This window comes from Tachypleus tridentatus, chromosome 9, assembly GCF_004210375.1.
Source record: "Tachypleus tridentatus isolate NWPU-2018 chromosome 9, ASM421037v1, whole genome shotgun sequence".
NCBI lineage: Eukaryota > Metazoa > Arthropoda > Merostomata > Xiphosura > Limulidae > Tachypleus > Tachypleus tridentatus.
The window spans coordinates 134,380,343-134,405,295 of record NC_134833.1 but is presented as its reverse complement, the minus strand read 5'-3'; the positions used below and the strand labels follow the sequence as shown (position 1 = coordinate 134,405,295).

General features: G+C 34.2%; 1 protein-coding gene across 1 annotated transcript in view; it reads right to left on the bottom strand.

The window, feature by feature from the left end:
• Positions 1-839: 839 nt before the first annotated feature.
• The window catches only part of LOC143226427 (uncharacterized), a 72,358-nt gene continuing 48,244 nt past the window's right edge, over positions 840-24,953 (bottom strand). Inside the window, exon 2 of the mRNA XM_076457367.1 lies at positions 840-9,871. Within this exon, the coding sequence (XP_076313482.1) occupies positions 4,932-9,476 (4,545 nt within the window). The 5' untranslated portion in view covers positions 9,477-9,871 and the 3' untranslated portion in view covers positions 840-4,931. The remainder of the gene's footprint in view (positions 9,872-24,953) is intronic.

Genomic DNA, 24,953 nt, shown 5'->3' with positions numbered 1-24,953 from the left:
ATTAGAGAAGCTCCATGATTCAGCAACGATTACATCAACAGGCACTTCTATCAATCGAACAAGGTTTTGCTGGTCAGTTAAACTTTAATGAACTCATTGGTCAGTTTGCGGGAGATGAAAGTAAGGAAGAAAGATTTTTAAAAGACAGTTATTTTAGAATATTCATAAGTTTCATGTAAATATGTGTTAAACTTTTGTTTATAATTGCTAATACTGATTTCGTATATTTAGAAAAATAAATCTAGCTGAAATTTTCAAGTTAAATTTCTTAAAAACGTGAACTTGTCTTGTTCATTTATTATATTTGATTAATGAGACAGTGAAGTTTAATATACTTTACATATTTCAGTTCCTCCATATTAATAGTAAACGTTGTTAGTTTGGGAGGAAGCTCGTGGTGGTGGTGGAGAGGGACATCAGCGATACTTTGCTACGTGGCAGTATTTAAATATTTCACAGGAATACAGAAGTGCAAATTTATATTTGAAAATACCAAATAAACATTGTCGATATTCAGCATTGCTTTTTTTTTAACAATCAAAAAAGGAATGATTGTATACCTTCTCTTTTGTTTTGTTTCTTTAAATTTATTGTTATAATATAGAATAGTTTCCGAATTTTTAGTTATTCCTAGAATATTCTGGATCGAAGCTCGAGAAGAAATGAGGGATATAAGCGTTAAAAATTTGCAAGCTCAAGCCGAACCTGTACTGAACTAAGTAACAGTTAATAAATTATAAAAAATATTGGTAAAAAAGTTTCTTTTTATTTAAGATTCGATGTATTTGCTAAACCTATCACACTTCTCTTTCTGAGAGTATTAATGAGGCCCAAACAAATTGCACAGCAAACTATGAGAAACTTTATTGATCATATGCATTATAACTATTTTAAATAAATGTCTTCTGATTATACAAATAACTGAAATTGTTTTGTTCACAAAACAAATATTTTTCACCCAACTTGACTGTGCTTATTTTTATTATCTTCAACGATAATAGACATTTTTCACTAGACGTTTGTTTTATTTCTACGCTACAATATTTTATGACCTGTTTTATTGATTGGTACATCATTGACAATAATAAACGTATACAAGGTTACGCAGACCAACGAAATATACATGTTGATGCTAAAAAGATTTAACTTTATCTTTTCTAAATAAAGTGAATGATATTATATGGAAACATATTTCACGACCAAATAGTAATTTCTATATTCTACAACTAACACAAAACGTTATTGGCACACATCACTGGAGTTGCTGCCTTACAAGCACTTTGAATTTATATAAATAATGTATAGACACAGTAAGTTAATCCTGGTACAGCGTAAAAATTATATATTTCAAGAAATAATAGTGGATTATTCTTTAAGGTCTTAATTTAAAATCTCTGTTAAAATTCGATCTTTTATTCGAGATTCAGTTCACAATATATACTGACTAATTTTATGGAAAGAAATATGAATGATTTGACTATACTTTTATTCTTTGGTAAACAGCAAACTTTGCGAAAGGTGGCACTATTTGTGAAGCTGTGTGATCGTCAGTCTTACATCATCTTTACGCATACAACTCATTCTTACGCTGCGTCATTTCGTGCTGAAGAGGAATATCTGTATTAAGCAGTATTTTAATTTCTTCGTCTGTACGACGTTCCGGTGATGTTAAAATGGTTAATTTTTAAATGACTTATAATAAAGTCCATATTTTCAAGAAAACAAGTTTTTCTTGTATTCAAGTATTTTAATATCACGATAATTATTAGCTCGTTTCTAGTCAAGTAATATCTACATGAAATAGTACGGGAGGTAGGGTAATTGTGATATCATTCTACTGTCACTTACGATACGTGCTGTCCACGCCTATCAAGTGTTTGTAAGCCTTTATTGTTAGTTTTGTATGAAGGCTTCTTCCACTTATATGAGAATTTAAGAGAAGTGGAAATTAGTTTTAGTTATAATTTAAAAATCCAGTCGATACTGGCAAAACATGCACATTGTTGGATGACAAATTTGACTGGAGACTACAATATTTCAGAATTCTAAGACAATAAGTATATGCTAACCTAGAAATCAGTCTTCTTTGAAGAGATATTTTGTTGCCTAAAGTGTACTTTCCACCAGTACTTATTGATCAAGAGAGACTTGGTATTACTTGTTTCATTTTAAACCAGACCAGTTTAAAAATACCCAAAAACAACAAAATAATAAATCTTGTAGACAGTAACGTTCAGTTAAATACTAAATAAATATTGCTTCCTGTCCTCTGAAACCCCATAGCACAGCGGGACGTCAGAGACATCATTACATGGATTACACTTGCGTTAGCTTTGTGTTTTAAGAGGAATAAGCCTGGTATAAAAGTTGGTGTAAAGAACTGACTTCATTAAACGTTAAATTGGAAACAATACAAATTATTTGTATATAAAAGCAAAAATAAAAAATTACTGAACTTTAACTGATATTTGGGTAAATATACAAATAATTAATGATTGTTTTATAACAAACGTAATATTTAAAGACGATTTCTAATTTTTTTTTACATATTTTGTTTTGCAACTCTGGAAAACATTTAAAGGAAGCCCTTTTTTGATAAATCTAAATTATTATTTTTTAATAAATTTTTCAATTCATGCTGTTCGGTCAGTCACATTTTGGTTACCAAACTGTAGTTATCTTAACCGTTTATTAATAATTTAACGCTATCGATATGACGATCCATTATATAAAAAGATCAATTTTTTATCCTTATTTCAAAAATACTTTGAAAGTTAGTAAATATAATTTATTATACAATAATAAAGATTACTATTATTATAATAATTTGATAACTGTTGCAGAATAATAATTATCGTACGTGGAATAATGTTTATGGTTATACAATTTGCTATTTTGTTATATTGTACCTAAACGTTTTATTTGGCAGTTTTCAACGGACTACATGCAGAATTATTGGTGGATTTTTAAGAATCCAAAAGTGGGAATACTAATAAATTGTGCTTCAGAAGTTTATTACGATAACCCACATTATTTTTGAATTTTACTTTTTCATACACATCTTATAAATGCATAGCACACATTGTAATCATTTAGTTTCATCTATTATAAATATATTTTAGAATGTCCAAGAGAGATAGGATTCCAAATACTATTAAAGAACATTAACTTAGCTAATAAATTTAGTTGTTTAATTCACGATCGACGTCTTTTGTTTAAGCTCTATAGCAAGTCCAAGAAAAAAAAATGTCTATTTTGTATAAACTGCAACTAAAAACTATATTCAATAATTGTTGTCACCCTGTAATTCCGATCGAAGACACAAACAAACTTTTTAGTATAACTCTATACGGTGGGCAATGTGTGCTTCGCCCGCCTTGGAGATCAAGTCTCGGACTTTAACAGTTAAAAATCCTGAAGCATATCGATTAACCATCGGAGGGTTGTCAGGTAAAAATTGATAATAAACATTAATCACCTAGTAACTTTTTTTTTTTTTTTAACCATGCTAAAAGATAAGATACAATAAAGAGTGGTTCATTAGTTCTGACTGGCACGTGAATATTAACATACAAGTTGTAAACACAATACCCATAACTGTTTTAGTATTATTGTGAGATACAATAAAAACTTTGGCGCTAATGTTTGTTTGTTGACAGTTTTATGTTGCTACCCATTCGCGACAGTAACGTTTAACTTAAAGGTTGGACTAAGATTAGAGTCTAAGAGATAATTATGTGAAAATAATTCTAGTGCTTACGACAAGTTACTTTAACAATCTAATACACATTTCAGTAAATGCGCCTTTTTGTAATTCATAATATTGGGCTTTTATAAATAGAAGTAACCTTTGAATGTTACGTGTGGTAAAAAAAATGGCAAAAAAAACTCAAATAAATAAAGGACTGATAAACAAGTTTGTAATTTCTTTTATAAAGTTGTTGTTTTTCGACTCAATCACTAAAATCTTAGGTTTCTAGCGCCACGTTCGAACATTGAGTTTTTACAAGTCTGCAGTTAGGTGTACACACCTTAGATTGCTTTAACTTACCCGTTTCCAGTTTAAGACGTACTCTACTTTTGTTTCAAGAGATTATGTAAGCCGAATATAGTGTACTATGCACTATAAAAATCATAAGGAAACGATAAAATGCCATCTTCACTATTTACGACATAAAAACAATGTCTTGTCTACAATTAAGTACATTCATAAATATAAATATACAGAGAAAGAATTGAGTTATAAGTACAAAATAAATCACTGTGACAAAATCATTGATGTTCAACGTAAAAGAAAAGTGACTTGTCTACGTCAGTAAACATTTTCCATACATATGTAAAAACATGCAAATTGGAATTACATCAATATCACTTCAAAGGGAGGGCCGTAACAACATCTTATATATATATATATATATATTTCAGTTATGTTATTTTTAAAACATAAAATAGTGAACCAGAAAATATACTTTTGAAATATCTATCCTCAAGTTTTTTCATGACTTTACTTTAAAATCAAGATTAAAAATAAACTAAGACAACAGGGTTTCCAATCAAGTTGTAATTATATTGAGTGCGAGCCACACTGGTCTTTCGATTAACCCTAACACTTCTCAAGTCACTATTTCACTCTGATTCAGTTTAATTGGTTGATAAATAATTAAAGGAAGTAATATTATGTATTATGTAAGTATATATATAAATTGTAAAGTTATTATTCTCCCAACTGCTCGATTTCATAATGAACTTAAAAGTGACAGTTTGGCAGTTATATTCACAGAAACTTAACTATAAAACAGAATCCATGGTGCAAACTTTTAGAGACTACAGTTATCATTATTTTTTCACGTTCCTTATATACAATAAGTTTACACAAACTCAATTCGGAGGTAATGATGATTTTGTGACATATTTACAAACACGTGATCACATTAATCAGTTAAATACATAACGCCTGGACTCAGAATTTCCCGATTTCCTCCAAGTCGCCCGATCTCACTGCAGATCGTCATGATTCCTTCTTGAACTTCAAGAGGATCAGTTTGAGCAGCTTCATCTATTTGAAGAATTACATCAGGAGAATCTCTCAACAATCCACTGTCGACATGGTGCAGTTCTCCGAAGCTACCTTCATCTTTATATTCAACATTAGTTCCATAATAGCATTCACTAGTCGTAAAATGTCTCCTGTCACTAGAAACTCTTCTAATTTTTCCTTCTTGACGACTTCCTTTCGATGACATACGCCTTCGTGGAGAGCACTCATCAGATTCTAAGGGTTCGTATCCATTCATATTAGTGTTCAGGGAAAATGTAGAGCCCTTTAGTTTGTTCAAGAAACCTCTTGAACTTCGCTTACATTTTGAGTTGGTTTCGGAAGTTGGACTGTTAGCGGTTGATTTGGTCAAATCGTTCATGGAATGACTAAATGGCGCTCGTTTAACGTTTGAAACTGCAACAGGAGCTGCACTTTCTTGTTCACAATTATTATTTTGAGAAAGTTGGAGATCCAAATAAACAGCAGAATCTGGAGTTATGTCGTCGGTTCCACATGCAACATTAACTTGAACTGCTCGATAACCCTTCCTGCTGGTGAGATTCAAAGTAAGCGGTAACTCCTGGTGTTGATGGATGCGTTCAGCAAGGGGAGAAAAACTACGCAGCATCACATCATACCCATTAACTCTACCTTTCTTCTCATTATTTTCATCCACTACGTGTTCAGTTTTATTCTGTTCTTCAGAAGAAGGATTCAAGAAAAAAGTAACGTCAAAACTATTGGCAGCGCTTTCAGAACTGCAAGTACTTCCGTATTTCCGCAGGTGAATGTCTAAAGCACTACCTGATAGGCCATTTCTGGATGCCATGTTACTAAGTCGCTCTGATGACAGATTCACACTGTTGTCTGTTGTCTCCAAACTACACCGGCTCATCCGTTTAAAACGTGGGTGACATCCTGACTGAAAGAAAGGTGACAGTGGTGCTGATTCAGCATTGTCAACGAATAATGTGTGAACACTGGATCCAGCATATGCTTTGGTTGACTCGTTGTCCTCATTACTGAGATCCTCAATAGATCCATCTTCCTGATCAGTAAGTTCCATCGGTTGTTCTGGATCTCCCTCTCTGCGGAACCGTATAATACCTTTTTCTTTATATAACATTGAAGGAGGTTTATCACCCACCAGTCTGCTGTCTGAGGCAGATGACATTGTTCCTAGAGGAACAACAGTCTTCAGCGAGTTACTTATATCATCATTAGTTGAACAACTGATATGATTAGGTTTTTGAGAAGTCAGAAGACATATTTCGCTAGGATTAGTTCTATTTTCATTGGGACGTGATCTGTTTGGTAAACTTTTTAACGGAACAGTGTCGTCATTTTCCACTGAAAAAGTCCGAATTATTGGCAAAGAATTGCCTTGCTCCCATCTTCTAGGGTCATCAAAAGAGGCGTTGTTAAAAGCACCATTTCTGATCCCTTGATAATTAGCATAATAATAGGAATACGCTTCGTAATCCATCTCTTCACCTTTACAACAACATCCAATAAACACGTTACAGGGAAACCACAATAGAAGATTACAGCACTTACCATCACTAGATTCGAAATGCCTCATGGGTTGAGTTGCGATGAAAGACATTGTGAGGCACATTGCTAATTCTAAAATACGGCATCCAAGCTGGTAGGCCCACCATGGCCAGGGTTCTGGTTTATTTTTTACAAACACACCGTACACGCGGATAATGCCATAAAGCTGTAAAGCTGTCATCATAAGGCCAAATATAGCCGTTACAAAAGTAACTTTTACAGCTAAGCCTAACGTCGGTCTGGGCAATTTCTTCGGAAGTTTGGCACCATCAATGTGTAGCTTTGTAAATGTGACTCGTATCATTTCACTTTGTTTTCTTAACGCTGCTCTATATAGCTTGCTGAATATATGAAAGTAACCAACAGAAAGAAATAAAGACCACATGCAAAACATCACTTGGCAAACAAAAAGAAGAATACCAGCCTTTACAAATGAACCAACGAGGATATCAGTTGTCAACGAAAATGAAAAATGAAATATAATAATCCCAGCTAATACGCTTGGTTTCTGAATTTTTGGAGATAATAGTTCTACTTTTGTTGCTTGGAGCAGAGCAAGGAAAAGAATTGAAAACGCAGAGGTTAAAAAAGGATAACCACTATTAAAAACAAAATAAGCTAACACAGCTGGATATTTTCCTTGTAAATTATAAGGATCGTAAAGCAAGTACACTGCTCTCGAAACACCCATAAAGAACATCATGATATTCAAACTCATAAAGTATCCGCGACTAAGTAGTCTCACAAATGTCTTTAATCTTAACACACTCACAAATGAGTAAACGGCCAGAAGTGTAAACAATGATCCCATCATGTAAACATGAACATCCCAGGCTAAACCCCAAGTAGTTTTTGCTTTCTTCCACTGTGGGCCTGGTTCCGCAAATGGTATTGGAGATTCTGTCACAGGCTCTTCTGGAGTATCTTCTCTTAATACCTTAGGCTTTTGGAATGTTTCGATAACACTGGGTAAAAGAATATTTGGACCTCCATAAGGAGGGTCATTTAGCTGCTTATCAATATTTGGCAAAGATGAAGATAACGAACGTTCAGTATTCTCATCAGGTGATAAAGTATGCTTTCCCCACAGTACTGCTGGATGCTCTGTTTCTCGAGGTTTGGGAAAATCTGTTGACGTCTTAAACAACTGAACAGCTTTTTCTGTATCGGAAGGACCTGTAGAAGTCTGTAAAATCTTTACAGGTTCACTTGCTTGACTTCCGTCAGTATTCTTCAATAGATATGTTTTGTGAAAGGGAAATGATAAATCCGATTTCGGTTTCGCGTATAGCTTGGTATGCAGTGGAGGTGATTCTTCAGTCTCAGTTTTAACCTGGGTTTCCGTTGTGTGCAAAACAGGATTATTTTTCCAAGTTGGTAGAAATATTACATCTGACGGCTTTGTGTGAACAACATACGGGTTTTCAGTCATTGTAACTAATACTTTTGGAGTTACAGAATATAACGATTTGTTTTTAACATCCTTCTCAAACTGAGAATATTGCACAGTTGTTGCAGATGAGTCAAGATGATATTCATTAATGGATGAAGATAATGTTTCTTTTGGTTCAACAGAAGTTTCTTCCTCACTGCTAGTTGTGTGTAGTAAAAGTACCTTCAAGGCATTTTCTAAAAACATTGTAGTTGAAGAACCTGAATCACTTATGGACTTCACAGTGTTAACTGGATGTTCTGGTTCTGGAGAAGAGCTGTTTGTTTCAATTACATCATGTTGTGGCAACTGCATTACTTCTGTAGAAGTGTCGGCTAGGTGAGTATCACGTGAAAAAAATAGCGAACCATCAGCTGCTGAAATTTGAGTACTATCTTCAAAACTGCTTGAAGTATAAATGGAGGATGTTATAGTTGGATAAGTCGTAGCTTGCGTTATACTTTTTGTTACTGGTGGCAATATATGATCGGTAGATTCTTTGTTCTCAAAGCTCTGACCACTAGGCCAAAGTGTATTAGAGTTTAGAGTTATTTGTGTTGATGAATCTAGAGTTTTCATACCGAGATTATAATTATTTTTTACTCCATGAAACACGGAATCTGATTCATTTACAGTTGTGATGATTGTCAAGTTTTCATGAGAAGTTGTTAGATTTTCTGATGGTGTACTCGGCTGGAACGAGGAGCTACTAAGCAGATCCTCCCAACTCAAGGTTGACATATGGATATTATGTGGTGTTAATGCAACTTCTTTCATGAAGTTTGGAACTGTAGTACTCTCATATGTTATCTTCGTGTGGTCGTCGCTTTGGTGACTAGAATCAATAGTTTGAATATCTGTAGTAACATAATGTGTTGTTCTACTATTATTTATATGATAATCAGAAACACTCCCTGGCCACGATTCAGAAAAGTCGTAAACGTCAGAAGATGAGCCCACATCATTATACTTCGAGAAGTTTTGTTGATCAAAGGAAGTAAGCCTACTTTCTGCAGTTGGTTCCTGTGTTAGGGGCTCTAAAGATACTACAACACGACTGGTCTCGTTTTCTATAAAGCCTTCATTTCCGAGGTTAATAAAGGAAGAACCAACATCATGCTCTTTTGTTTCTTTTGAAGCTGAGTCGGTGGAGGAGAACTTAGCAAGTATCGTAGCCAGTGCTCGTTCAAGTCTTTCCATATTCCAAGAATCAAGGAAAGATTCTGATGAGGTTGAAGCATCCTCTCTATTATCATTATATTCTTGAACACCGCTTCCTTCGAAATTTATTAATTCTGAATGCGAAACAGAACCGGATGGCATTTTCCGAGAGTCATACAAAGTTCTATCTATACCTGCTAATACAAACGTACCGTATAAGCTTAAGAAAGATGCTAGCAATGTCCACCAGAAACGAAATAAACGATTGGATTGCATACTGAGCAGAGCCATTTACGTCATCACTTTCTTTGTTTCACGACAAATGTTGGTTCTTTACACTTTCACTCACACTTGTCGCGACGTCAATTATACAGTCTCTTGCTTGGGGATAAAGGAATATGTCAGGTATGCTTGTGCACGTGTCAGAATCGATATGTTTTCTTCTTCAACTTGTCGACCTAGGATTAACCAAAGGCATGAAGACGACATCCAGGCAGTCTCAGACCGCTTCTTAAAATTTTCTTTCTTAAGATATTTCAATAAAATGTTTGTTTATGTAAATGAGTATCGCTGTATTTCTAGTTGTCATGAGGAGAGGACAGGCTAGCTCGTAACTACTTCCGTTCGAAGATGCTTATTTAGATAATCGTCAGCTACTATATTCTCGATCCAGCTTTTCTTAACACCTGCAGAAGAAGAAAATTTCTCTTATTAACAAAAGGTATCCATCTTGTCTTGTTTTTATAGACAAAACATTATTGCGTGTAACGTCTAAATACTAGTGTTACTTAAGGTCAAAAACAGGGAGATCAACAGAACAAAGATGTGAACTAGAGAAAGCAGTATGATAATTATAAATCGTCACTTCAGTTGTCACATTCTTGAAATAATGTTACTTCAGTACAAAAGATTAGCGTATTTTAAAATAATACTGTTATAAATAATCAAATAAAGAGCGGGTTTCTTGAGTTGTTAAGCTGGTAACCTTATTTTCTCGTATAAACATGTTAACTTTATATAATGTGCCTAAGTAAATTACAAAATAAATAACTTCAGCGTATTTAATTACTAAAACGTTATAGCTTTTGTGTCGTTTATGTCACCTTCCAATGACAGCGAGTTAAATCTTTTTGTTCTCATAATATTAACTTCAAATAAGCAGCATATATATATATATATATAACGTTTAATCATATTTTAAGTATATGAGATACGACAGTCGGAACTGAAAATTTCAACCTAAAAAAAATCTTATGCGCACGTGAGCCGTACAGTCAGAGATACTAAGAATTCAGATCTATTCCTTCAGAATTTTAAACTATTAGCCCGAAGAAAGGTAGCCAGATAGCAGCAACTGCTAACATAACGGCTTTATCCAGCTCTGTAAACTGAATAAGCCAGTTTTATAGGGCTCAGCACATAGTCCGATGTGGCTTTTGCTATAAGAAAAAACACACACAAAAACAGTTTTATGATGTGCTCAGCGCTGAAAGTGGGAAACATTTTCAGTGGCATCACGTCTCGATTCTCGGACCCTTCAAACAAAACTTCGACCACTTAGCCACTAATGAACGCCTGGCTCTATGCAAAAGTAAATTTGTGGGCTTTAACTTTATTCTTAAATTGGCGATTTTAAAAAGTATACATATACCGTTAATCATCGGTAGTCTCCACATGTTGCTTCATATCGAGTAATTTTTTTTTTTTACCTGTTACAATACTCAGCGTAAGGAATTGACCATAACAATTGAGTGAAAGTTTATATGTAAGACGCACATAAATAGTTCAGCAGTAATTAAACGGATGAATTTTAGCATTGCTGGTATTTTTGTTTGGATTGTGTCTGTAAATCAACCATTACTACAGCCTCTGTAACCAATGGAGGCAAAGAAAAGGCACACAAGAAATTTGACGCAAAAATATTTTATTAAAATGTGCTAAAAAAGCCAGTGGGATTATGGGCTTCATCTTAAACTCTGAAGTTCAACGAGTGAAGTACAAACAACTTCACAGAATACAAGATGCCACATTTATTTAAAGTAATAGGTACGAAAAGTTCTAAGTATTTTAACTGAAGTAGCTAATTAAGTTAATTCGTAAACAAGAGAAACTTGTAGCTGTTTATGTTTTCAGACAAGCGAATATGTTTCACAGTTAAAATAAAATGATCCGTTGTCATCGCATCCACATGTCTGAAAGTTGTTCAGGGGAAAATATATATATAAACACCTGTCTTTTCATTTTATCGTATTTATTTTTAGTTACGATGTTTGGATTCACTACACATTTCAGAATATTCTACGCATTGGAACAGACAAGCAACAATATTTACCTTTACCAGAAATGACGTTAAAACCAAATGAACTTTCGCATTTTCCTGTTTTATGTGGACTCTAAAATATGTTACAATGGATGAACTATTTTATTCTCACTTCTAATTCTCAACTGAAAATGAAAGGTAGCTCTTAGTTCTTAACAAATTATTAGCCCAACTGATGAAACAATACATTCTAATCTATGTAGGTAACAACAGCTTATTTCATTAGTTATACTTCTTAAAGGATTCATATCGATTTTTAAGTAGCTTGTTCTTATCGGAGTATTAATTATTATTTCTAATGATGTTCTAAACCTTTACTCTTCCTAAACGCCTGCGTCTTTTTAAACCTAATTTAGAATCATATGCTATGCTCAGAGTCTCAAGTTAAGAATGTATTATATGGAACCTGGCCCTACCGTAATTTTATACGTCTTCCCCAGGACCTGAAAATTATCATATATAACTATAGCACGTGAATAAAATGATAAAATTACCGCCTGAGTTATCCGACACTAGACTGTACAACTCCCATCTTCCAAACCAAATTTACTCGGTGAGGAGGCTACAGAACAAACACCCCTCCAGCTGCCTCTACCCGACAAAGACCTATGTCATCTACTGGCTTGGGTACACAATTTGAACTGGGCAACAACGCTTTAGTTGTTAGTCGATAATTTTCCCCACATTTGTCACCACTATAGCCATCTGTGACTTAGAGTCCAATAAATAGAGCTTTGACTAATCTCTTTTTCCTTCCTAGAATTCACATTAGGAAACAAAACCAAACATCGCTCCTGTTTCTAAGGCTTATCGGAAAGGTCACTTAAAAAGAAATAAAAGGAAAAAGAAACACCAATACTGGAAATTATATACTTTGTATATAAAACACGAAATTTATTATAAACTATTAAGTACCCGTAAACACTTTACACCAAAATAAATTAAAATACAGTTGACCACAAAGAAATCACAGTGAGTGTTGTCGGATGCATGAAAATCATGTGATATTCAATAATAATTCAGTCGTTAATAAATTAAAAGTGATTTCGAAGACAAACCATTTACTACACTGAACATTTATTACAGATGTACGACTTTTTGTGTGTTGTTGGGAGATAATAAACAGGCTGAGGCACCCGTCGTATGTCCAGGGACATAAGGCCTTCAACTAATAACGTAAATGCTTGTTGGTACTCCTAGTGATTCTTAATGGACCACATTAGAAGCTCTCCCTTCTTCCTCGGCCAGAATAAAGTGATTTCTTGGTGATCTTACACTTGAAACCCCAAGATAAAACTTACCATGTAAAAAGTAATGGGTTTTCAAGTATATTCCTGCCACTTTAAGGGTTTGATCTTGTGCTTTGGTTGCCAGTTTTCCTGGCAAAAATGTGAATATGTTTGACATTTTAAATAAGAAAAAAAAAACTTTAAAATTTCCAAGAAAAACTCAAGAGAAACCCGAAACATTTATAGTTATTAAAAGTAGTCAAAAACTGTGGAGTTATTAGCTAAAACACATTTTTACTGTGGGCATGGCCCAAGGTGGGTGGGGCGGTATAATAATCACCCTATGGCATGCTCCTTGATCCAATGTATCATCTTACCAAATCTGGTTAATATTGGTACAAAGACAACGGAATAGTTCACGGACAAAATTTTTTTACAAGTTTAGATCGAACAAAAAATACTTTATCAAATGCTGAAATAAGATGGTGGTTATAATAAATAGTGGCTTAAAAGCTCTAAACAAAAATAAATTACAACTAAACAAAATCACATGGATATTCTTATAATGCTTTCATATAACGAATGAAAGCGTACGGAGTGGTAAACAGCGACTCCTCAGTTTGGATACAGTTTAATGAAAAATCTACCAGAGGCTACGTGAACAATTTTCTACACTATATTGTAAGAAAGAAATTAATCATTTTTGTTCCAATTTTTTTTTCATGAAAAGGCCTGCCACGATTTGCATACGTGCCCAAAGTTCGTAGCAGGTCGATTTATTGTAGTTTAAATCATACTTGTTTTGAAAAAAAAATTGAAGGTTTTACAAAGTCATCAATCATTGTCATTGGGGCACAGAACTAATCGTTTCCACACAAATAGTAGGGCTACTTCGGTGTTCTCAGGCAGAAAAAAAAATGAACATAAAAGATTTACCTCCAAGATGATCGTGTCGATCCTACGAAGAACGGAGATGTATCTTTATTTACATATTTCTAAATTTTAAAGAAACTCAAGAGTTTTATGTTAGCATCTGACATGTATATTAGATTATTTAAAACCAAATTCTCAACATTGATTATTAGTAACGTCGAATGTTCCCCACGATACAAAATTATATGTTTTTTGGACATTAACACATAGCTACTTAAGGAGTATTCTGTGCCTAACTTTGAACTGATAGACTAGAAGAATGGTCAGCCATCAGTATCGTCCATCAACTTTGAATTACTCTTGTTTGTTTGACCAAACAGTAGGATATAATTCTCCCTCGGTGTTAAAGAGCAGAGAGTGATTTTTTCTTTGTTTGCGATAAGGGGACGTGAACATTGGATCAACAGGTTCACAGTTCAGCATGATAACCACCGAGCCGTCCGTCCTCTGCCCATAAAATGAGGTTTTTGGCGTACTTGTGCATGTATCCGACAAAACAGGGCTCACGACCCCAATGGAGCCTTTGAGTGGTCATAAAAAACGTCGAGTGAATTAATTACCGAGCTTGCTTTTAACCAGTGGCTTAGTATAAATCAAGCACTTCCTCTAAATTAATGTGTAACTCTTTGTATTTTCTGCATAATCCAAGTTACCGTCGCAGAATAATTATTTAAGCAAGTTGAAAATGATTAGAAATTACCTACGTTCCACCATTGCCCAAGACAATCTGGCAGATTTGGGACCGCTTGTCCTGTGAACTTTCACACCATAATCACTTTAACGCAGAAAAGCCCTGAAAATTTAACTTCTAACTCACACACTTAATTTCGTGTATGCGTTGTTGACCTCACATACGTAAGCAACTGGCATAAAACACACAGATGAATTTAACGGTTAAGACTGAGGTTTGTATATACATATAAAAGTCTGGCTTATTTACGTCACACTATTTGAACAAAACACTCAAACACGGTTAAGCGCTTCTCTCCCCCCCCCCCCCCCCAGAAAAAAAAACACTTTAAGTTATGGTTTGTTTTGAATTTCGCGCAAAGCTTCTCGAGGGCTATCTGCGCTAGCCATCCTTAATTTAGCAGTAAGACTACAGGGAAAGCAGTTAGCCATCACCACCCACCGCAAACTTTTGGACCACTCTTTTACCAATGAATAGTAGGATTGACCCTCACTTTATAACACCCCCACGGCTGAAAGGACGAGCATGTTTGGTGTGACGGGGATTCGAACCCGCGACGATAGGATTACGAGTTGAGTGCCTTAGCCACCTGGCCATGTCGGGTCATTAAGTTATGGAAAATACAATGATATTTAAAGACAAATTTCCTCCTGTCAATTGGTTAGCCTTTTGTTTTTTTTAATTTTTTCCTGGTTTATTTTTCATTATCAAAGGCGAAAAACAAATATATCCCAAAAAGTAAAACAAAATATAAAATAATATGCAAATAATACAAACATATCAGTATAATAATATACTGTTTATTAAAGATACTGCAAATTTACAAATTATATTGCCAATATTAAAAACACTGGTGTTTAATGGGTTGCTATAAACATTATATATCCGTGCTACTTTGTAGCAATACAATATCTTGTACTTCACTTCAGCTTCCTACAATAACGTATTTTACTTCTTTGGATTTAAGCCATACGACACATTCTACAGTCAGTAAACAATTCGTTAGAATGTATTATTAGCAGGAATATTCGTTCATTCTCTAAATACTTGAGATATTTGGTTAATGACTGGAAGTTCGACCTGCGTGAAATCAAACTCTGTCAGCCTCTTTTCCAGTTGGAGATCCTTATGATATATAGTACTTCCTGGGCCATATAAACAAGTTTTATGACCATCCTTTGTGTTCGTAGGTTTACACACGTGAGAAGACTCCACACTTTTCTGCTTATCACGAGTTGTTGTTGATCTCCATCTGGATGGTCCACAGCTATCAAATCAACTACAAGTACATCGCCGTTATGGAAATTCGAAATCTTCGATAAACACATTTTTATTATCTAAGTATATGAATATTTTACGTTGGAAAAGGCTGTTACATACTATTCTCAAAAGCAATCAATATTCGGTGACACTGGAAAACAGTATCCATATTCAGTTACATTCCCTTCTATCGCAGTTTTACATCTGTTTGGTTGTTAGGTTAATTTCAGATTTACTTATTTAAAATTATTTTAATAATAATAGTCCTGTATTTTTATTATTACTAAAACTACCCTTTCGCACGATTATCAAGTGATCGCAATGTTCACACGTCATAATGGTCTTTCTTAATTAACTGATGAGTGTACTACAAAGACGGATTACTTCGGTGCTGTAGTGGCGACTTACTTTGCCATTATTTAGGAGGTGGGTAAGGGGGGAAGTACTTATTAATCCTCCCCTGAGACCATTAAATCTTTCGGTGGCCTTGTAGAAGCATAGTATGGATTAACGTAATTTATATACTGTATTATTACTCAGTGAATTAGTTATTATTTTGAACAATGCTGTGCAAGTTATGTTTTACAGTTGCAAGTGTTAGAAAATGACGTGTTACTCGCCTGGTTTGTGATATCGGGAACAATGGATTGCAGTACGTCACGACAAAAGGACTTTGCACTGATGTGCAACATCAAACCCTAGTCTTGGAAACTAAAGGTCAAATACACTGGTTGCAAGGTTCAAACTGAGTTTAATTATAAGGTTTAAATGAACGAGAAGCATTAAAGATAATCTTATAGTCATGTGTACAACTGTTTTTGATGTTTATTCATTACTAACAGAAGTTGTAATCAAACCCGAATTAACAAAAGTTACCTGTTCAATTAATTTAATGTTCAAACATATTGCCCTGTTTTCTTGACGGTTAAACATTACAAGCAAAAACTAAATTATTTGTTAACAGCTATCAGTATCTATACTTTCCCTGCTGTTAAAACTGACAACAATCAGTTTATGTTGTAATGGCCGTAAATTATCGAATCTGTATTTTGTATATTTTGTAAAGCCACTATGGCTGTCTGTCCTCATCCAGAATTTTTAAACTACAGACCAGAATGAAGACATTAGTCAACAGCATCCTACTACCTACCATCCACACTAAGAGATTGATTATTACTCTTATAACGCGCATTCACAGTTTAAAATGCGTGCAATATTTTGTGGTACATTACGAATTTGCGCCCAGTTCGACAATTTTGAGATATGGAACACTACCAGAAAGCTTTTTTTTTCCCCAGGTTATTGAAACATAATTCAGAGACTAATTCACAAATGACATAGTTGACAAAAGCTCTAATACAACTCATTGACAACAAGTCATAGCTTCAAAATATTATAAAGACACTTCCTGTTTGCTGTTAAATCGAATAGTTTTAAAAAATGAAAACAACAATTTTGGATTCAACTGTGGTGGAAAGCAATGTATCTCTTAACCACCAAACATGCCTCACTATTAAGCCGTGTAGTAATACCATGCGTAATAGGAGTATGTGAAAAACATCCTATGTTATCCTATCATTTACGCGTGTACACCAAATTCTTTAACACTCCTACGAAAAGACGTTTCTAGTCCTGATTTCTCCAAGCTCGTTCCCCTGGCTGTGGTTTCGCTAGATAGTAGATAGGGACAGCGGGAATCTCGTTAATCCATTCATTAATGGATATAAATGGCAATTTCAATTAAATACAAAATTATTAGCCTAATATTAATAACCTTTCAAGTTGCTCTGGGGCCTATTAGGCCCCACTTTTCGTAGGAGTGTTAAGCAAAGTCGTGATAATTGAAAAACAAAACACACATTTTGCACACCATCATTGTATTTGTTTTATTGATATTATTAGCAAAATAGTTTCTGGTCAAGAACAATGGCACAAATCAGGCCTACGAATTTAAACACCATAAAAGTTGTTTTGGTTTTAATAACGGATTTCCCATAATACACCAAGGCATATTTCAAAAATAATATTAATATTTTTTTTCTATAATTTATTTTTACAAATCAGGTATAAAAAAACAAACAAACATTTGCCTAGAGCAAATTTAAAACAAATTTACTACAAATAAGACAGAATATGTTAGGGTCATTTACACATCTCTTGTTGTAATGGCGATGAATAAATATTATTGAAAAGAAAAACAAATGCCAAAGTGCACGTACAAAGAAATACTATACGGAAATGACAAGTCACGTGGCCTGTTAATCGTTTATATACTAGCGGTGTGTTTCTCGTGGGACCTAAAACGATCGATAACACTCTCAAATCGCGATTGGTGTACAGACATCTATAGTCAGTGGTTGTCAAAATTGTAAGCGTAACAAAATGTGACCCAATTTCAATTAAAATGATTTGCTTACATAAAGATACATGTGACGTTTTGTGATAAATCTACATGATGGGGAAAATGGATACCTGTCTCGGATTCAGCGTACAGGAATTACTGTAGAACATACAAGTCTTTCACGACGATAAAACCAAGGCAGACCCAGACCCACCCTTGTAATCACTCAGCAGAAGCAAGTGTAAGAACCACAAAACCACCACCAGTAAATAGCTCCTGACACTGGTCGTATAGATACGAACCAAAACTTCCGTATAGTGTTTTTTAGCTACAGCGTAAAGCCAGGCATTCTTCCTTTAACCAATACTATTTCTTGATTTAGGGAGCAACAACACAACCATGGCGTTATTTATAAGCCAAAGAAGTGTGAAGTTACGTGACAGTTAACAGTTCACAAAACATAAACAAACAGCACAAATAGGATAATCACATCAACTGTGTTGAATTCCAGGTTTTCTTTACTACTATTTCGTGATATAGAAATGTCTGTTGCATAACATATATCCTGCTGTGCATTAAAGAGTATAATGTGTTCTAAAATGATTAACATGCAAATATGGTGTGGAGTATAGCTAGATCTGAAATCATATGATAACTGGATTATGATATCAAAATATGACATTTAGAAGAAAATTATAGTTCGTTCTGAAACCCCGTCAGATGACTTAACTGGATTATAATATCAAAATATGACATTTAGAAGAGAATCATAGTTCGTTCTGAAACCCCGTCAGATGACTTAACTGGATTATGATATCAAAATATGACATTTAGAAGAGAATAATAGTTCGTTCTGAAACCCCGTCAGATGACTTAACTGGATTATGATATCAAAATATGACATTTAGAAAAGAATCATAGTTCGTTCTGAAACCCCGTCAGATGACTTAACTGGATTATGATATCAAAATATGATATTTAGAAGAGAATCATAGTTCGTTCTGAAACCCCGTCAGATGACTTAACTGGATTATGATATCAAAATATGACATTTAAAAGAGAATCATAGTTCGTTTTGAAACCCCGTCAGATAACTTAACTGGATTATGATATCAAAATATGACATTTAGAAGAGAATCATAGTTCGTTCTGAAACCCCGTCAGATGACTTAACTGGATTATGATATCAAAATATGACATTTAAAAGAGAATCATAGTTCGTTTTGAAACCCCGTCAGATAACTTAACTGGATTATGATATCAAAATATGACATTTAGAAGAGAATCATAGTTCGTTCTGAAACCCCGTCAGATGACTTAACTGGATTATGATATCAAAATATGACATTTAGAAGAGAATCATAGTTCGTACTGAAACCCCGTCAGATGACTTAATTGGATTATGATATCAAAATATGACATTTAGAAGAGAATCATAGTTCGTTCTGAAACCCCGTCAGATGACTTAACTGGATTATGATATCAAAATATGACATTTAGAAGAGAATCATAGTTCGTTCTGAAACCCCGTCAGATGACTTAACTGGATTATGATATCAAAATATGACATTTAGAAGAGAATCATAGTTCGTTCTGAAACCCCGTCAGATGACTTAACTGGATTATGATATCAAAATATGACATTTAGAAGAGAATCATAGTTCGTTCTGAAACCCCGTCAGATGACTTAACTGGATTATGATATCAAAATATGACATTTAGAAGAGAATCATAGTTCGTTCTGAAACCCCGTCAGATGACTTAACTGGATTATGATATCAAAATATGACATTTAGAAGAGAATCATAGTTCGTTCTGAAACCCCGTCAGATGACTTAACTGGATTATCACATCAAAATATGACATTTAGAAGAGAATCATAGTTCGTTCTGAAACCCCGTCAGATGACTTAACTGGATTATGATATCAAAATATGACATTTAGAAGAGAATCATAGTTCGTTCTGAAACCCCGTCAGATGACTTAACTGGATTACGATATCAAAATATGACATTTAGAAGAGAATCATAGTTCGTTCTGAAACCCCGTCAGATGACTTAACTGGATTACGATATCAAAATATGACATTCAGAAGAGAATCATAGTTCGTTCTGAAACCCCGTCAGATGACTTAACTGGATTACGATATCAAAATATGACATTTAAAAGAGAATCATAGTTCGTTCTGAAACCCCGTCAGATGACTTAACTGGATTATGATATCAAAATATGACATTTAAAAGAGAATCATAGTTCGTTCTGAAACCCCGTCAGATGACTTAACTGGATTATGATATCAAAATATGACATTTAAAAGAGAATCATAGTTCGTTCTGAAACCCCGTCAGATGACTTAACTGGATTATGATATCAAAATGTGACATTTAAAAGAGAATCATAGTTCGTTCTGAAACCCCGTCAGATAACTTAACTGGATTATGATATCAAAATGTGACATTTAGAAGAGAATCATAGTTCGTTCTGAAACCCCGTCAGATGACTTAACTGGATTATGATATCAAAATGTGACATTTAGAAGAAAATCATAGTTCGTTCTGAAACCCCGTCAGATGACTTAACTGGATTATGATATCAAAATGTGACATTTAAAAGAGAATCATAGTTCGTTTTGAAACCCCGTCAGATGACTTAACTGGATTATGATATCAAAATGTGACATTTAAAAGAGAATCATAGTTCGTTTTGAAACCCCGTCAGATGACTTAACTGGATTATGATATCAAAATGTGACATTTAAAAGAGAATCATAGTTCGTTCTGAAACCCCGTCAGATGACTTAACTGGATTATGATATCAAAATATGACATTTAGAAGAGAATCATAGTTCGTTCTGAAACCCCGTCAGATGACTTAACTGGATTATGATATCAAAATATGACATTTAGAAGAGAATCATAGTTCGTTCTGAAACCCCGTCAGATGACTTAACTGGATTATCACATCAAAATATGACATTTAGAAGAGAATCATAGTTCGTTCTGAAACCCCGTCAGATGACTTAACTGGATTATGACATCAAAATATGACATTTAGAAGAGAATCATAGTTCGTTCTGAAACCCCGTCAGATGACTTAACTGGATTACGATATCAAAATATGACATTTAGAAGAGAATCATAGTTCGTTCTGAAACCCCGTCAGATGACTTAACTGGATTATGATATCAAAATGTGACATTTAGAAGAAAATCATAGTTCGTTCTGAAACCCCGTCAGATGACTTAACTGGATTATGATATCAAAATATGACATTTAGAAGAGAATCATAGTTCGTTCTGAAACCCCGTCAGATGACTTAACTGGATTATGATATCAAAATATGACATTTAGAAGAGAATCATAGTTCGTTCTGAAACCCCGTCAGATGACTTAACTGGATTATGACATCAAAATATGACATTTAGAAGAGAATCATAGTTCGTTCTGAAACCCCGTCAGATGACTTAACTGGATTATGACATCAAAATATGACATTTAGAAAAGAATCATAGTTCGTTCTGAAACCCCGTCAGATGACTTAACTGGATTATGACATCAAAATATGACATTTAGAAAAGAATCATAGTTCGTTCTGAAACCCCGTCAGATGACTTAACTGGATTATGATATCAAAATATGACATTTAGAAGAGAATCATAGTTCGTTCTGAAACCCCGTCAGATGACTTAACTGGATTACGATATCAAAATATGACATTTAGAAGAGAATCATAGTTCGTTCTGAAACCCCGTCAGATGACTTAACTGGATTATGATATCAAAATGTGACATTTAGAAGAAAATCATAGTTCGTTCTGAAACCCCGTCAGATGACTTAACTGGATTATGATATCAAAATGTGACATTTAAAAGAGAATCATAGTTCGTTTTGAAACCCCGTCAGATGACTTAACTGGATTATCACATCAAAATATGGCATTCAGAAGTGAGTATGGCTCGATTTGAAACAATATCAGGTAATGACAAGTTGGATTATCAGTTCCTCATATAGAAAGAGCTATAACTAGATACATACAACTTATTATATCAAGACAAGAAAAAAAAAAAACACTTCGAATTTCATGGAATATTCCAGATTATGGGACACATAAGTACACTTCATTCACAAAGTTCTAGCTTCCCGTATCATACCATTATCTTTCTCCAATGTTTTCTTGTGACTACGAGCTCAACACATGATGTATTATAAATTAAACATCTGTTGCTTATTCTTCATAATTGCGAGTTTGTTTGTTTTTGAATTTCGCGCAAAGCTACTTAAGGGCTACCTGCGCAAGCCGTCCTTAATTTAGCAGTGTAAGACTAGAGGGAAGGCAGCTAGTCTTCACTACCCACCGCTAACTCTTTGGCTATTCTTTAACCAACAAATAGTAGGATTGACCGTCACATTATAACGCCTCCATGGCTGAAAGGGCGAGCATGTTTAGTGCAACGTGGATTCGAACCCGCGACCCTCAGATTACGAGTCAAACGCGGTAACCCACCTGGGCATGCTGGGCTTAATTGTGAGTAATACAGTTTTAAATGTGACCAAGGATACACTGATGGCGTCGTGTTTTGATTGACGTAATCTTTAAATTTTCAATTTGGAAACTTTCTTATCAGGGAATCGAACATCAGATTTTACTGGTTTAAGTCGGTAAACTTATCACTATCCCACCGAGGGACAACTACACCAGATGTGTAAGTAACAATGAATGTTACAGTAAATCTGTTGAAATTTTTCAAATATACGAAAGCATGTGTATAGAAGTCATGCGATTTTTTTGAAAGAATATCTACATATTTATAATCCATTTATAGCTACGGAGTTAATTTAAAACAACAGTGATATTTAACGGAGCTCTGCTTCAAATACAGAACTTAAAATATGTTTTTATAAATTAAAAAGAAAGATTTAGGATAGACAGATAAAAAAGTTTAAAATGTTCTTCCAACGCTTATGATACAAGATATTTTAGTGGGTTGGGGAAACAGGATTGGCAGCCACATGATTGGCCTACATTCTACAAGGATTATATTTTTAGATTAAAGCAATATTGTCTAAACTGAATGGATAGAGGCTTATGTGCCATGATACTTGTAGTAAAATGTTTTAAATCGAATATAAAAGTTAAAAATATCGCTCACAAACTGTCAGGTGCACATTGGTACATATGTTTTGTTTTTTTTTTTTTTTGGCAAAAAACTAAAAAGAAAACGGAGTTTCTGAAATTCTTCTTCCTCGCTTGAGATGAAAAACAATAATTTCACATAATTACATAGAAAGTAATCCATAATAACTAGTGAATATTACATATCGAGGAACGCAAATTAATGTGCAGTTGAATGCAAAATTTACTTAATAGATTTTTTTTTGTTTTGAGTATCATTATTTGTATTTTTTTCACCTCTTACTTAAACACATTATTTTGAAGCAATCCAGCTTTAGTAAAAAATGTTGGGATATCTAGAAAGACATGCACTTAAAAATTTCCTATTAAACAATATTATTAACATGTGGAGCTACCGACTACGCTTAATTTCATTGGCTATACAAGTTTTCGACCCAGTGACAAAACAGTAACATTGCCTGAGGAGTAACCTCATTTACGATGTCATCTGTTACATATCTTTGCTGCTGTTAGTTATACCACATTTGCGCTAACAATTAACGCTGCGACATTACAAGATCAGAAAGGACATTCTCCATTGTTCAGTGTATACCTAACAACAGTTTTTACCGTAATGTGGGTTACAGGATAATTATGGTCGTTACAAAATTAAATAGGTCAAAAAGTCGATCATGGTTTAAGAGAAAAAATACCAACTCTGGTATATACTATAAAACTATTGCAAAACTTTCATATCCATAAATTTAGACCTCGATTAGGTTCTTCTGTCCCACAGTCCTTCAACAGGTAACGAACTGGAAACTTGTGTTCCATTTGTAAATTCAAATAATGTCATCTATGCAATACATAATTATTAGGGTAATAAGCATCTTCCATGTTGTTATTTTTCTTCTGTTTACTCAACTTCCAATAAATAGGCAAAAAAACAACAACAACAACAATGTCACTATACGAAAAAGACAAAAACTGAGCACGAAGTTACACGGCGGGAAAAAGATCTCATTGTAAATGTTGTATTTCTGGATGTGGGACAACACTACCTCGTGTTTTATATTTAACCTCTAGCCTCACATAGAAAACTTGTTTAGAAATTTAATCCAGTTAAGCCGATTTGTTTGTTTCGTTGAATTCTGCACAAAGCAACTCGAGGTATATTTGCGCTTGACGTTATTAATTTTAAAGTGATAGAGAAGAAGGTAGGTAGTCAACATCACCCAATTATTAGTCTACTCTTTACCAAAACAAAAAGCGATACTGATCATTATATTATAATGCCTCTTCGGCTGAAAGAGCGAGCAATACTCGTTGGCAGGATTCGAATCTGCGACCCGCAGATTTCCTACAAAAACAGAAAAGAAAATACGCGGAGTGCACAAAGAATGTACAGAAATAATCTTCTGTACTTGGTGTTCTAGAACCTGTAATAATATCAGGGTAGTCGTTATTCGAGGAGCAAAAAACAATTGAATACACTGCTCAGTGATAACCAGAAAACTCACTTGTAGAGACATATGTAAAAACGGCTGGTTTGGATTTCTACATATATAATACACTGCTCACTTTTCGTTGTAAGTGCATTTCAGAAACAGGCGAACAAATCTCACGTGGCGTTGGGTACTGCTGACTGGCCACTCTTCATCTGGTTAGTGGTAGAAACGGCTATATTTTAACTTTAGGAATCATATACTCAGGCTAAAATTACGAAGCAACGATACTTGTTTATAGCCTAGTTGTCTGAAATTGTATCTTAACTTCATGTCACAAAATGGAATAATTCAGTAGACTAATAACTAAAATAAAAAATCTAATAATTTCTAATATGAATACTTCAGAAGATAAGTGTAATACTATACGTCTTACA